The sequence below is a fragment of the Cherax quadricarinatus genome, unplaced genomic scaffold (assembly GCF_038502225.1).
Source record: "Cherax quadricarinatus isolate ZL_2023a unplaced genomic scaffold, ASM3850222v1 Contig1395, whole genome shotgun sequence".
NCBI lineage: Eukaryota > Metazoa > Arthropoda > Malacostraca > Decapoda > Parastacidae > Cherax > Cherax quadricarinatus.
The window spans coordinates 24,865-41,407 of record NW_027196421.1 but is presented as its reverse complement, the minus strand read 5'-3'; the positions used below and the strand labels follow the sequence as shown (position 1 = coordinate 41,407).

The following is a 16,543-nucleotide window of genomic DNA, read 5'->3' as shown; positions in this document are numbered from 1 at the left end:
AAGACATATTACAGAAATTGAGATGATTTTGACTAGTTTTACAATGAAAAGTACCTTGAAATTGAGCTCAAAGTAGCAGAAATGTTCGATTTTTACCAAAGTTCAAAAGTAAACAAATCATGCCAAGCGTCCAATACACGTCAACTGGTGAGTCTCATATTCTTTTGCAAGTGCACCAATATTATTTATACCATTTTTTACACTAATGCAGTAGTCTGCATAACAGTAAATCTTCTATTTTTTGTGAGAATAAAAATTCAAAGTGGAAAGCAAAAGAATGTAAGAGGGGCCTTGAGACGTGACTAATGAACAGAGGAAATGTCATTTTAGTGCCAGGAATGTCTTTCTTGTTTATTCTGGACCCTATTCGGAAATTGGCATCTTTTGAAATTTGTGTGAAATTGGCAAAATTGCTAAATTCTGACCACTGTACTGGATAGTTGAAATTGATAAATGGGTGGTTTCTTGCACTCATTCGATAGAAAAAATGGAGTTCTAGCGAAATATTTATGTTTTTTGTCGACTAGTACAGTGGAATTGGCCAAAAATGGGGCTCAAAGTGGGCAAAATCGCCGATGCGTAAACATCGCCGAGACCACTAACTTCGCAAGAGCATAATTCCGTAAGTTTTCCATCAAATTTCAAGCTTTTGGTGTCATTATGATCCGGAAAAGATTCTCTATCTTTTCATAAGAGAAAATTATTTTTTTTTTTAAATTTGGCCGACCCTGAGAACGAGTCTCGGAGAGGGCCTGTTGACCCTCAAAGGGTTAATAACTCGGTAGTCTTCATGTGGGAGAATTAATTAAATGTGCATACACTGTCAAATGTGACTTTGTAACATTCATCTTTGATGAATTCTCCAAGCATAGATGTTTCTTTACGGTTTCCTTTGACGAGTCCTTCAACTCAGTGCTCCAGCAAGAACAAATGAATCTACTCATGTTTTTGGGATGATCAGAAAAACCATGTAATCACTTGCTACCTGAAGTCAGAGCTCTTGGGGTATGCTAGTGCTGTTGATCTTTTGGACAAGTTCCTTGAGGGGCTTTCCTTGCTCAGTGTAGTTGACATGCTTCTAGTGTCAGTGGATGGGCCCTCAACTAATTTGAAATTTTGTGAGCACTTTACTTAGAAGAGGAACACAGACAACATGGCGAGCCTACTAAATATTAGGCCCTGCAGTTTCCATGTGCATAGTAGCCTCAGGACTGGAGCTCAGGTTACTGGCTGGAATATAGATGCCATTCTTAGGATTCTATTATACTTATCATGACTCGCCTGCAAGAAAAGATTTTCAAACCATAATGGGTTCTTCCAAGGGTCTGCCCTGCATGGTGGTAGGATGAGGGGCCTATAGCAGAGAAGGCAATGAAAATGTGGCCCCACACAGAGAAGTATGTTTCCAAGACATAAAGGACCCAAAAGTGCCTAAAATCTAGAGCTTCTCAGTCATGCAGAAAAGTATACAAGATCCTCTGCTTATTGCTAAGTTGCAGCTCTCTACAACACCAGTCAAGCTCCTAAAAGGATAGATGCAAACACACCAAATTTATAAGCCCATGGATTTTTTTATGGGACAAAATATGAGAAATTATCAAAACCCTGATGACAAAATTCATCAAAGTTCTTGGATGAAGCAGACAGCAGTACAGTGAAAACTTTTCAACATAGACATTGATGTAAGTTTTACTGTAAAAGTTAGAGTTGACAGATTAGAAGAAGACAAGAAATCCCCAGCACAACTGATGGACTTCAAGTGCTGGGATTTTCTCCATGGTATGACAGCAAAGCTGTTGCAAAGATAACCCCTCAAGTATGCCTTCCCCTATCAAGATACTTTAGTGCCTTTCATCCTGGAAAAATGGCACAAAGTAAAATTATGGCCTCTAATTATTTTAAGAAATTGCTGGGGATGCTTCTTTTCTCAAAGAGATTGAAAGTAGAGGAATGCAATCACCCATGATAACTCAGGTATGATTATTCCTGACAATATCAAGGACTACATCGTTGCTCTAGAAAATGAAATCAAAGATATCAAAGCAACACTCAAGCGACGAGAATCCAAGATAACCAACCTCGAGAACAAGATCCAAAACCTTGAAGAGAAGATTACATCGGGAAGTGTTGACACAGAAAATACTCTAAAAGCAGCTATAGCCAGTCACACTGAGCAAATAACAACAATAAATATGAAGGTTGAAGAAGCAATCAAGGACTGGAATCAGAACATGCACACTCGACTAAATGAATACCTTGATTTCCAAGACGACAAAACTGAACAAGATAAGTTGTCTGATGCAGTTATAATAAACAGTCCACACATTCCTAGTGACATAACACAAGCACAGTGCAAAGAAACTGCTATCAGGATAATACAGAACCACGTACAAGTCATCGTGCAAAACAATGAAATCAAAGAAACACGTTTGCTAGGAAAACCAGGAAGTAAACACAGTATAATGATCCGACTTCATTCATACGATAAAAGAAAGGACCTAATTAAATCAGCAATTACAATGAAAAATGGAGTGTACATAAATGAGTGTCTAACAAAAAAACGTCAAAACCTTCTGTTCAGGCTGAGAAAACTTAAACAGGAAAACAAAATACATCAGTGTTTCACGCGAGATGGGAAAATACTAGTAAGGAAAACATCAACAGGACAACAATATACCATCTCAAACAAACATGATTTCTCTACCTTCCTTAGAAAAGCTGACATTTCTGTAACAGATTAGATAAGTGCCCTTAATACATATATACGTGTGGTGCATATAGTGTACGTTACTATTATATTGTGCATTATTATTTTTATTATTTTTCATCACTAGCTAATGCCAACTACCTCCAATACTCTATACTTCTTTCTTACTGCTATTAATTGCTCATAATTTTAAATTACAAGTCAAATCTTACTCCAAATTAATAATATTCATTATTCTTACCTGTCCATTTAATTTTGTTTATCACTACTTGTTTTTTAGTCACTTTTCATTGTGTATGCAATTAGTGTATATTCCAATTACTTTTTTGCAAGTACCAAAACTATCTTCTGCTAGCTAGTACCAACTACCTCATTTTTTTTTACTTTTTATTGTGCAATAAACTGCTCAATTTATTTAATATTACAAATCAGATCTTACTCCTAAACCAATATTATTTCATAGTGACCATCTGTCCATTTAACTTTGTTTACCATTACTTAATTTTAGTCCCTTATATATTTTCTCCTTTATTTTAGCTTTATATAACTACCCTAGTTTATATATTCACAATTGTTAAAATAATCAAGGTACTATTCTCAGGTGCTAAAGTAGAATAAGTTCACAATTTTGCCATTATATTCCAAAGCTCATTTATTTGATTACCACTTTATTGTTCACCACAACTTATATTAGTCCCTTTTATATTATAATTTTATACTATAATTCTAACTTTAAAGTACTTTATAGTACTACCTACTATCATATTCCCAAGCTCCATTATTTGATCATCACTTTATTTGTATTAGTCCCTTTTATATTGTCTCCTTTATTTTAGCTTCAAAAAAAAAAAAAAAAAAAACTACCTTAACTCATTATTTTACATTTGTTAAATAATTCAGGTGCTATTTTTTAGCTTAAGACTATTTACTTTGTTTTATACTTAATTCTAACTATAGATTCACTACAAATCTTATGATTACAAGCATTGATCCTGATACCAACCTCTTATTTAATGACTTAAATGAATCAAACAGTTACTGTAATTACTACACTGCAGAACAATCAAAGGCACTTCTCAGTGCCAACAACAACATAACTATCTTTAACTACAATATCAGATCTTTAAGCAAGCATTATGATGACCTCATAGCATTACTAAATTCCTTACATGCCAATATGTCCATCATTACACTAACTGAAACCTGGCTAAAGCCTGATAGTACAGATGTCTATGCCATTCCTGGTTACACAGCCATACACAACTGTAGGCCAGACCAACAAGGGGGTGGCACAGCCATATACTACTCAGACCAACTAGAATGTATCACTAATACTTGCACAAGGGATGAACATGGGGAATATATAATAGCCAAATTCAAATCCAAATACCTACAAAAACCTCTCACATTGATAAACATCTACAGAGTTCCACAGTCAAACATTAGCCAATTTAGTCAAAACCTAGGAAGTATGATAACTGATGCACGCATGAACAAAGATCACTTACTACTCTCAGGTGACTTCAATATAAATCTCCTGCAAGACCAGGACCCACACGTTACTGAATTCACAAACACAATGAGTAACTGTATGTTGCTACCAACAGTAACAAAACCTACAAGAGTTACAGAGACTAGTGTTTCCCTACTTGACCACATCTGGACCAACACCATATCCCCTTTAAAATCAGGCATAATTACAGATAATACCACAGACCACTACCCTACTTTCCTCATAACAACTCTTGGTAAACTACCCCAAGACACTACTAAAGTCACCTTCAGACTTCACAATGAGGCAGCCATTAATAACTTCACAACAGCAGTAGCAAACATTGACTGGCACACTGAGCTAGAAATCTATACAGATATTGACGAATGTATTAATAATTTTCTAAAAAAGACCCAATACCTCTATAACAAGCACTGCCCTAAAAAAACTAAACAGATGACAGCTAAGAGACTGAACAGTCCCTGGCTAACACCCAGCATTCTCAAATCCATAAATACAAAACACCAATATGAAAAACAGTACAGAATGGGTCACATAACCAGAGACCAAACAAAACGTTACTCGTCAATCCTAACCAGCCTGATAAGAAGGGCAAAAAAATTGTATTATGAGAACAGATTATCCAACTTACGAGGTGATATAAAAAAGACCTGGAAAACCCTATCAGAAATTCTGGGAACAAAAAAGATATCACGAAATAGCGAAATAAAATTAGCAAAATCAGATGAACCCCAACTCCCACCAACAGAAACAGCAAACAGACTCAATGATTTCTTCTCCACTATAGGACAAAACCTTGCCAATAAAATCCCAAGCTCAGATACCCCACCAAATGACTACCTCACCGGCAACTACCCGAACACACTGTTCCTAGCTCCGACTAACCCATACGAAGTCTCCCTTATTATCAACGCACTAAAAAACAAGGCAGGAGATTTAAATACCTTACCACCCTTTATATACAAAAAAGTGTCACAAGTGCTATCACCAATCATTGCAACACTCTTTAACAAATCCATTGAATCCTCCACCTTCCCTACAGTACTCAAAATAGCAAGGGTCACCCCGATCCACAAAGGAGGAGACCAAACAGAGTTGAATAACTATAGGCCAATATCCAACTTACACCCTCTCTCAAAAATCTTCGAAAAATTAATTCATAAACGAATCTACTCCTACCTTATCTCCCAAAACATACTCAACCCCTGCCAATTTGGATTCAGGCCTAATAAAAATACTAATGATGCTATTATACACATGCTAGAACATATATACACTGCAATAGAGAAAAAAGAAGTCCCACTGGGGATCTTCATTGACTTACGTAAAGCTTTTGATACAGTTGACCATGACTTGCTCCACGTAAAATTGTCACACTATGGTATAAGAGGGCACTCCCTCAACTACCTCAAGTCATACCTCAGCAACAGAAGCCAATATGTGTACGCAAATGGGGCAAACTCTTCTGCACAACCAATTACAGTTGGTGTCCCACAGGGAAGTGTCCTTGGCCCTCTTCTCTTTCTCCTATACATAAATGACCTACCAAATGCTTCGCAATTACTCAAACCCACACTATTTGCAGATGACACTACATACGTCTTCTCCCACCCGAGCCCAGTCACGCTAGCCAATACTGTAAATACCGAATTACAGAAAATATCTACCTGGATGAGGACTAACAAACTTACACTAAACATTGACAAAACCTACTTCATTCAGTTTGGTAACAGAGCTACAGATGTCCCTCTTAACATAATGATAAACGGATCACCTATCACAAAGCTAACAGAGGGAAAATTCTTAGGAATCCACCTTGATAATAGACTCAAATTTCATACACATATACAACAAATTTCTAAGAAAATTTCCAAGACTGTAGGCATACTATCGAAGATACGGTACTATGCTCCACAGTCAGCCCTCCTGGCCCTATATCACTCTCTTATTTACCCCTATCTCACCTATGGAATTTGTGCATGGGGCTCAACAACAATTAACCATCTCAGACCACTAATTACCCAACAAAAGGCTGCAGTTAGAATGATAACAAATTCTCACTACAGGCAGCACACTCCACCAATATTCAATACACTAAACCTACTCACCATACAAAACATCCATACTTATTACTGCACCTATTACATACATAGAACACTTAACTCTGATATTAACCCTCCCCTCAAACATCTCCTTGCCAACCTCAACAGAACACATGACCATAACACAAGGCACAGATCACTCTTTGATGTTCCTCGTGTCCATCTCACACTATGCAAAAACTCAATGCACATAAAAGGCCCTAAAATCTGGAATTCATTACCTGTAAATATAAAAGAAACACTACCTGTTTATAAATTCAAGTCTCTTCTCAAAGATCACTTACTCACCCAAAACCAAATAAATACTGAATAACTGAACCTTATAAATTGTATATCTTAAATGTTTCTCACAATTATATCACATAAATGTTAAACCTAAAACCCAATCTAACTTTATTATTTTTTAAATACACTACCTAACAGAATACTCCATACGACTGAATGTACAACAATGCATGCAACCATATGACCTGTCTTTGTAATACTCACTTGTGCTTTATAGTAATCTGTTTACATTAATGTTTTATCACTGATTTCATCATTGCTTAGTTAATCTTAAGTTAATTTTAAGCCAGCCCGTAATGCTATGCATAGTATAAGTGGCTTTGGCATGCTGCTCTTATCTGTATTTTTTTGTACCTCTGTATGTGTGCTCAAATTGTTAATAAATTAAAATAAATAAATAAAAGTGGAACCCCGGATTTCGTACTTAATCCGTTCCAGAAGGTTATTCTAAATCCGAAACGTACGAAAACAGAAGGAATATTTCCCATAAGAAACAATGTAAATCCAATTAATCCGTTCCAGACACCCAAAAATATTTACAAAAAATTAATTTTTTAAAGAATAACAATAGTTTTACATACAGAAAACAATGAGAAATAAATATAAAGCAATAATTTTAATGACAAATGAACATTACTTACCTTTGTTGAAGACTCTTGTTGGTGTATTGAAGAAGGCAGGAGGGGAGAGAGAGTTAAGGTTATTGTTTGGAAGGGAAATCTCCCTCCATAAGGACTTCCTGTATCAAAGCCCCCTCTGGGGTTACACGTACTTTCCTTCTTTGTCTTTTATTGGCACTGGACCCCTGTTGCACTAAAAATCTGTCCAGACAGCTCTGTTTCTGGTGTATCTTTAAGATTTGCCTAAAATAGGGCAAGGTATTGTCACTGAACATGCTGCAGATATGGCTTGTATCAGCTTGGTCAGGGTGATATTTTTCAACAAAATTTGCAACTCATTCCACTTTGCACAAATGTCCTTAATCACTGAAGAAGGCACCTTCTCTTCTCTGTCTTCCTCCTCCTCTGAAGCAATTTCCACAGCTGTAGTCTGTTGCTGTTCCAGTTGAAGGTCTTGTGGCTCTTCAGTGGTTAGCTCTTCCTTGTGGTCCCCCACCAACTCTTCCACATCCTGGCCACTCACATCCAACTCCATGGACTTCCCCAAAGAAACAATACATTCGACAACAGGCATACAGTTGACAGGGTCAGCCTCAAACCCTTCAAAATACTGCCATCTTTCGTATTTTTCTACAATCTCTTTCTTGAATTTTATCGTGTTTCTTGCCTTCTTTACCAAAGGGCTGGCACTAGGAACTTTCTTTGGGCCCATGGTGGCTTATTTCACAGTCGCAATAATTAAAAAAGCACAAAAATTGCGAAATGTTTCGGATGAATGGGACGCGTCTGATACGTACAATTCCTGGGACGAGGTACAAAATGCAGAGCAAGATTTCACCCAAAAAAGTGTTCTAAATCTGAAACATCCAATATCCGATGTGTGTGAAATCTGGGGTTTCCACTGTAGTATGTACTGTACTGTTTATAATTGTACTTGTTCTACTTTTATATGACTGGCAGCACAGTAGGTTTGTTTACACCACCGTTGTATGTGCAGTCCATCGTTACATCACTATGCGGCCCATGATTGTATTCTTCTGTAATTGTATTTTTTCTGTTGATTTTTTACTATGCTGCAGGTTCTGTAATTGAGATAATTACAGATCTTCACTAATCTTATGAATCATAGGTAGTTGATGATGCAGCAGTTCTTTATGTTCATACAATTTTTTAGTGTTTTTTTTTATAATTCTTAGAAGTATTGGCACTATATGCTGTTATGCAACATAAGTTAATGATCACAGAATAACATTTGTGAAATAATAATGTAAATTCTTATGTCCACTTTAATTTGAGTTTATGAATTTTATAACAATATTTGAAAATTGACCACTCGAGTCTTCCATATGTACTTTAAATATGTCAGGAAAATGTTAGAGAATTTTGAAATTGGTCTTCTGTAGCATTGATGCTTATACGTTTTCTTCTCCTTTTACTTTTAAATTATATTTTTATCAGTGAAATTTTTAACATTATTTATATCATTTTGCTTTTAATTTGTCAGTGATAACATCTAGTAATCTTTGCAGAAAATAAGTGATGTTTTCAAGCCAGCGAAAAACTGGGGACCTGGTTGTCCTGAGGCTCGCAGGGAACTGCTGGCCTCTCAATCTGCTTTTGACATGGAGCAAACCAAGTATGGCATTGACAACCCTGCCCTGGAGGCCAGATACTACCCCCAGTAACTGATTCAACTCCAACCTCTTCATAGTGCATCTTATTGGAGTTACAAGAAATTTTATGTCTACCTTTATAAAGGGGTTGGTACCAAGTAACCAAAAAGTGTATGTACATAAAAAATTTTTATATATTAGCACAGTATCATCAAGGTCTTGCTGGAGGGAAGTTTCAACCCATACATGAGAATTTTGTAGGCATTAAAAAATTTTGTTAAATGAGAATAATGTTAGTTTTTTAAGTACTGTAACCACAAATCAGTGTATGGTATACTGTATTAATTCAGTTTTATACACAAATAACCCGCACATAGAAGAGAGGAGCTTTCGACGATGTTTTGGTCCGACTTGGACTATTTACAAAGTCACTCTTTCCTTTTTCCTTTCTTCTCTTTCCTTTTTCCTTTCTTCTCTTTCCTTTTTCTCCTCTGGGTTGTCTTTCTTCTGCCTTGTGTTTTTGTTCCTTCATTATTTATTTTTTATTATTTCCCCACCTCTGTATTCTTGCTCTTACCCTCTGTGGGCACCTAGCTCCCTTGCAGTGCTCCCCTTTCTTAGTATTTGACTGGCTCCTCCTCCTCCTTACTTCCCTACTACTACTTCCACCTCTACTACTACTACCACTGCCACCGCCACTACTACTACTACTGCCACTACTACTGCTGCTGCTGCTGCTGCTGCTGCTGGTGCCGCTGCTGGTGCCGTTCCTGCTGGTGCCGCTGCTGGTGCCGCTGCTGCTGTCGCTGTTGCTGCCGCTGCTGCTGCCGATGCTGCTGCTGCAGCCGCCGCCGCCTCCGCCGCCTCCGCCGCCGCCGCCGCTGCCGCCGCCGCCGCCCTCTCCGCCGCCGCCGCCGCCGCCGCCGCCGCCGCCGCCGCCGCCGCCGCCGCCGCCGCCGCCGCCGCCGCCGCCGCCGCCGCCGCCGCCGCCGCCGCCGCCGCCGCCGCCGCCGCCGCCGCCGCCGCCGCCGCCGCCGCCGCCGCCGCCGCCGCCGCCGCCGCCGCCGCCGCCGCCGCCGCCGCCCCAGCTGCGGCGGCTGCTGCCGCCGCCGCCGCTGCTGCCGCCGCCGCCGCCGCTGCCGCCGCTGCCGCCGCCGCTGCTGCTGCTGCTGCTGCTGCTGCTGCTGCTGCTGCTGCTGCTGCTGCTGCTGCTGCTGCTGCTGCTGCTGCTGCTGCTGCTGCTGCTGCTGCTTCCTGCCTATATACAGTGGAACCTCAAATATCGAACTTTCTTCATTCCAGATGGCTGTTCAAGTGCCGTTACCAAACGAATTTATTCCCATCAGGAATAATGTAAATTAGATTAGTTCATTTCAGACCCTCAAAAATACACTTATAAAAGCACTTACAATTTTTTTTTTTTTTCCAACAAGCCTGCCGTATCCCACTAAGGCAGGATGGCCCAAAAAGAAAAATGAAAGTTTTTCTTTTTAAATTTAGTAAACTTACAAAAATACACTTACATAATTGGTCGAGTTGGGAGCAGGTCGATATTTGAGGTTCCACTGTATACCCTTCCTGCCCTACTTCTCGTTAGTGTGACTTTGTAAATAGTCCAAGTCAGACCGAAACGTCGCCATAAGCTCTTCTCTTCTATGTGCGGGTTATTTGTGTATCGTTCCAGTCACGGTATTGTGCCTTTTTTTTTATTTAATTCAGTTTTGTATTATATAATGCAAATGATGTCTTCCCTCCATTTGCACTCTTGCCTTGATGTTCATCATATAAACCACAATCTTGCTCACAAATTTTAAAATTTGAGTTGAAAAAAATAAACATTAGCCCAGATTATGATTTTTTTTAATTTTAATATGCATATGTAAAACAACTGAAAATTAAAAAATTTGAATTATAATATAAAATGCACATACAATTACTAACAAGACATTAGAATTTGTGATCTCAGGTCAAAGTTTGATGCTCCGTCCAACAGAAGTTCAAAAATTAGGAAATGTGCCAAGAGAAAAACTATATATCTGTTAGAGCACTATTTGCACTTAATTTTATTGCTACATCATATTATCAAGAGTAATATATTATCCAGATATGTATCTTGTGTAAAAGTTTAGATATTGACATTGTCCTGTGAAAGACATGTAACATGCAGGTAGAATATTTTGTAGATTATAGATTTTATATGAGCAAGATACTCTTTATATTTTAACATGAAATATTTTTTTTTAAGTTATTTAAGTTTCATTCTGATACTGTAGTTGTTGGTATTCCTATTTTGAGACTTGGTATATCCAAGCTGAAATTCATCATACAGGACTATTTGTATAACAGTTTTTCAGCAAATGTTTTGTATCTATGTGTTCTTTTTCATGTAGATTCTGTTTTTTTCTAAATGATTTTACAATCATTTGCTTTCAACTAATAAATCTGACCTGACTTCCCCAACTGTCATTTCAGCCAGGGTTCTAGCTAGGTCATAGTAGTACCAGATACTGGCTGCTAGTTCAGTATTGTCAGATAGGCTACCTTTCCTTTACCACATACAGTGGAACCTCGGTCTTTGTATGCCCTGGTTTTTGTAGGATTCAGTTTTCGACGACTTTTTTCATCAAAATTTTGTCCCAGTTTTTGTACATCTGCTCGGTTTTTGTAGAGTTGAAGATGGTCCATCATACCAAATGCATCCACCAGTCTGCGCACACACAAAGCATCCCACGCGTTCTGACTCAGTTTGACTTTGTTTCTCATTAAGTGAGCATTACCCAGTGAAGTCATCTGAAACATTTTGTAATAATCCATTGTTTTTTGTGCTTATTTATTGAGTGCGACTGCTAAATAAGCCACCATGGGGCCAAAGAAAGTTCCAAGTGCCAGCCCTTTGATAAAGAAGGCGAGAAACACGATAGAATTCAAGAAAGAACTTGTAGCAAAGTACGAATGTGGCGTACGCGTGTCCGCCGATCTCGCCAGGATGTATGGGAAGTCTGCATCAGTGTTCAGTGGCAGTGCAAATCTTAAAGAGATGCCAGAAACAGACCTCTCTGGACAGATTTTTTGTGTGACACAAGTTCAGTGACTCTCAAGCTCCTCCCTCTTCCCTCCTTGCCATCTTCCATATGCCAACAAGAGTCTTCAATAAAGGTAAAAGATGTTAAATGTTCATTTATCCATTTCATTAGTCATTTATATTTATTACTCATTGTTTTCTGTATGTAAAACTATAGTTATTCTCTATAAAATGTATTTTTTGTTAATATTTTTGGGTGTCTGGAACGGATTAATATTGCTTCAGTTTTCGTACAATTCGGTTTTCGTCAGACTTTTTGGAATGAATCAATCACTAAAACCAAGGTTCCATTGTACAGTGGAACCCTGAGTTTTGGCTGTAATCTGTTCCTGGAGCTAGGACTGAACTCAAACAGCCGAAAGTCGAAGCAATATTTCCCGTAAGAAATAATGTAAATACAATTAATCTGTTCCAGACCCATAAAAATACTCACAAAAAATACATTTTTTAAAGGATAACTAGTTTAACATCCAAACAACATATGTAAATACTTAAATGAGTAATGCACTGCATAAACATTTAAAATCACATTTACGTACCTTTATTAAAGAGTCTTGATGGCATCTGGAAGATAGGGAGGAGGAGAGAGGGAGGACTTATTGTTTGGAAGGGGAATCCCCTTCCATAAAGACTTTAGGTAACAAGTCCTTATCTGGGGTTACTTCCCTTCTTTGTCTTTTAATGACACTAGAACCAGCTTGAGTCACTGGACGCCTGTCACACAAAATAGCTGTCAAGAGTGCTCTGTTTCTGGCATCTCTTTAAGATTTCCCTGAAGTGGGACAAGGTTTTGTCACTGAACATGTTGCAGATATGGCTTGTTGCAGCTTGGTCAGGGTGATACTTTTCAACAAAACTTTGCAACTGATTCCACTTTGCATACATGTCCTTAATCACTGAAGAAGGCACCTCCTTCACTCCCTCTTCCTCCTCCTCTAATGCAAGTTCCTCAGCTGTGGTCTGATGCTGTTCCAGTTGAAGATCTTGCAGTTCATCAGTGGTTAGCTTTTCCCTGTGGTCCTCCACCAACTCTTCCACATCCTTGCCACTCACCTCGAACCCTATGGACCTGCCCAATGCCACAATACCTTCCACAACAGGCAGAGGGTCGGCAAGGTCAAGGTCAGCCTCAAACCCTTCAAAATTCCTCTGGATGGCACATTGTGGCCACAATTGTCTCCAAGCAGAGTTCAAAGTCCTGGAAGTCACTCCTTCCCAAGCCTTACCTATAAGGCTTATGCAGTTGTAGATATTGAAACGATTCCTCCAGAACTCTCAGGGTCAATTCAGTGTCCGAGGTCACTTCAAAGCACCTGACCTGCTGGTCCATGGGCTGGAAGAGAGGAGTAGTGTTAGGAGGGAAGACCTTCACTGTTATAAAACTGAAGTCCGTAGACAAGAGGTCTACCAAGTTTGGAGGATGAGCAGGAGCATTGTCCATTACCAAGAGGCACTTGAGTGGCAAATTATTTTCCAGGAGGTATTTTTTCATACTGGGGCCAAACACTTCATGGGCCCATTCTTTGAAAATTTGCCTTGTGACCCAGGCCTTATGATTAGCTTACCACGAGACACAGTTTACTTATGATGACATTGTTTTTCTTGAACACACTGGGATTTTCAGAGTGATGCACCAGTAAAGGCTTCACTTTAAAATCCCAACTAGCATTAGCACAGAACAAAAGTAAGCCTGTCTCTCATAGGCTTGTGTCCTGGCAGTGCCTTTTCCTTTTGAGTAATGTAGGCCCTCTTTGGCATTTTCTTCCAAAAGAGGCCTGTTTTGTCACAATTGAACACTTGATGGGGTTTGAATTCTTCAGCCTGTACGTACCCCTTAAATTCACGCACATATTTTTCATATTATGCAGAAAATTCGGAGTGTGGAAATTAGGAGAAGGTGTGGAGTTAATAAAAGCATTAGTCAGAGGGCAGAAGAGGGGTTGTTGAGGTGGTTTGGTCATTTAGAGAGAATGGATAAAAGTAGAATGACATGGAAAGCATATAAATCTGTAGGGGAAGGAAGGAGGGGTAGGGGTCGTCCTCGAAAGGGTTGGAAAGAGGGGGTAAAGGAGGTTTTGTGGGCAAGGGGCTTGGACTTCCAGCAAGCGTGCATGAGCGTGTTAGATAGGAGTGAATGGAGACGAATGATACTTGGGACCTGACAATCTGTTGGAGTGTGAGCAGGGTAATATTTAGTGAAGGGATTCAGGGAAACCGGTTATTTTCATATAGTCGGACTTGAGTCCTGGAAATGGGAAGTACAATGCCTGCACTTTAAAGGAGGGGTTTGGGATATTGGCAGTTTGGAGGGATATGTTGTGTATCTTTATACGTATATGCTTCTAAACTGTTGTATTCTGAGCACCTCTGCAAAAGCAGTGATAATGTGTGAGTGTGGTGAAAGTGTTGAATGATGATGAAAGTATTTTCTTTTTGGGGATTTTCTTTCTTTTTTGGGTCACCCTGCCTCAGTGGGAGATGGCCGACTTGTTGAAAAGAAAAAAAAAAATTTCAGCTGCCAATTTGTCAGAACTGGCAGCCTCGCCATGCCTTACCACACTGTGTATGCCACTACGTTTCTTAAATCTGTCAAACCAGCCTTTGCTGGCCTTAAATTCACTAACATCAGCACTGGCTCCAGGTGTTTTCTTTACAAGACTGGTATGTAACTGCCTTGCCTTTTCACAAATGATCGACTCTGAAACACTGTCACCCGCTATTTGTTTATTATTGATCCACGCTACCAGCAACTTCTCAACCTCTTTGAATGTTTGTGTTCTGTTTTTGGTTAACATGTCAACACCTTTCACAACATAGGCTTCCTTGAGTTCTTTTCTCTTCGCCAGGATAGAAGTGATTGTTGATTTGTTTTTGCCGTACATCCTGGCAAGCTCACCCACACATACGCCACTCTCACTTCTTCACTTCTATGGTGTTTCTCACTTTCTTTACCAAAGGGGTGCCACTATGAAGTTTCTTTGGGTCCATGGTGGCTTATTTCACAGTCACAATCAATAAACAAGCACTAAAAATGATGAACTTGTGAAATATTCAGATGAGTGCGCAGGGTAATGTTCACTTGAGGATAAAAAAAGCTAGACTGGCTCGTGGTGCCTGCACAGGGAGGCAGGTGCAGGCAGGTTGACAGGTCTGGTACGCCGGCCAAAACATGGGGCAACGGCCGAAACATGACAAAATTTAGCCGAAAAAAGCGGCCGTAACTCGAAATGGCCGATACTCAGGGTGGCCAAAACTCGGGGTTCCACTGTACACATAAAATTTGGTTTATAATTTTATTTTCTTGCTGCATTCACCTGTTTCTGTGGTTTCTTTGTCATTTCAATTTTTTATAATTACTGACATGGCCCTTCTATGTAATAGCGGGCCCTAAAGCTGGTGGGACTCAGGAATTGCACCAGCTACACTTATCATAGCCACAGTGGTTGGCTTAGGAAATACACTACTTGTACTTATTGTTGCAATGGGGAGCTCAGGAAATGGTAACCATGGTGGGGATCTGAGAAACTACATCACCTGCATTTATCATAACTGTGGTGGTGGGCTAAGGAACTACCCTATCGGCACTTAACTACAGTTGTGGGCTTAAGAACTGCATCACTTGTACTTATCATAGTACATTCCTCATTACACCTCCTCTCTACAAGTCTCATTTTTACATATTTTTTTTCCTAAGGGCTGCATCTTTTACACTTAATGCTTCCTTTTTACAGTTCTTGTCTTCAAACATTCCTTGTAATAACTTTGTCAATAAACCTTCCTGCTCCTGAAAGGACAGATGCTCATATGTGCTCATTCTAGGTTCTCTTGGCTATTTCCAAGTTGTCTTCTGTAAATATTTTTTGTATGACCAGTATAGTCAGTAATTTTGTACATATATAAATATTGTAGACATTTTAAGGAAAATTATTAAACTGAATGCCTAGAGGATATTTTTTAAATAAATAGTTACTGTATTCAGGTTTTATAAAATTTCCCAGTTGTTTGATTGGCCTCAGTCATCACTGGAAGCCCTCGTGACAGCATTGTCTTTCCTCCTGTTAATAATGACTGTTTACACAAACCATACCACGGGCGGGGATAGAACCCGCGATCAGAGAGTCTCAAAACTCCAGACTGTCGCGTTAGCCACTGGACCAGCTAGCCACAATAAGATTTGTCCAACTAGGTATATTTCTACACCATAGGCTAACGCGGTGGTCTGGAGTTTTGAGATTCTCTGATCGTGGGTTCTATCCCCATCCGTGGTATGGTTTGCTTGCAATCGTGTCATTATGATTTTGTGAGACTGTTTACACACTTACACAATTGTTACTAGTCTGTAAACATTGCTCTTTTTATATTTAGCCAGTATTTATCATCTTGTCATCTACCTCTGTATTGTGATACAGTACTTTTTCTAGTAATCTCACTCAAATAACCCTGATTTTTTCACCTACTCACCTGTAATTGATAAATTAGAATGAAAAATATTTCCAAAGCTTTTTCAAATGTTACCTTTGAGTTTTTGTCACTCAAGGTACAGAAACAGTTAGTGATTAAAGTTATTGTAGGAACTTTTGTGTACTTTTTGGTAGCTCAAAATACAGAGTAACAGTACTAT

The 16,543-nt window shown here is 39.1% G+C and overlaps 1 protein-coding gene across 1 annotated transcript in view; it reads left to right on the top strand.

The window, feature by feature from the left end:
- The window catches only part of LOC138851648 (sodium- and chloride-dependent glycine transporter 2-like), a 42,297-nt gene extending 33,147 nt beyond the window's left edge, over positions 1-9,150 (top strand). Inside the window, exon 5 of the mRNA XM_070080980.1 lies at positions 8,757-9,150. Within this exon, the coding sequence (XP_069937081.1) occupies positions 8,757-8,912 (156 nt within the window). The 3' untranslated portion in view covers positions 8,913-9,150. The remainder of the gene's footprint in view (positions 1-8,756) is intronic.
- Positions 9,151-16,543: the final 7,393 nt, after the last annotated feature.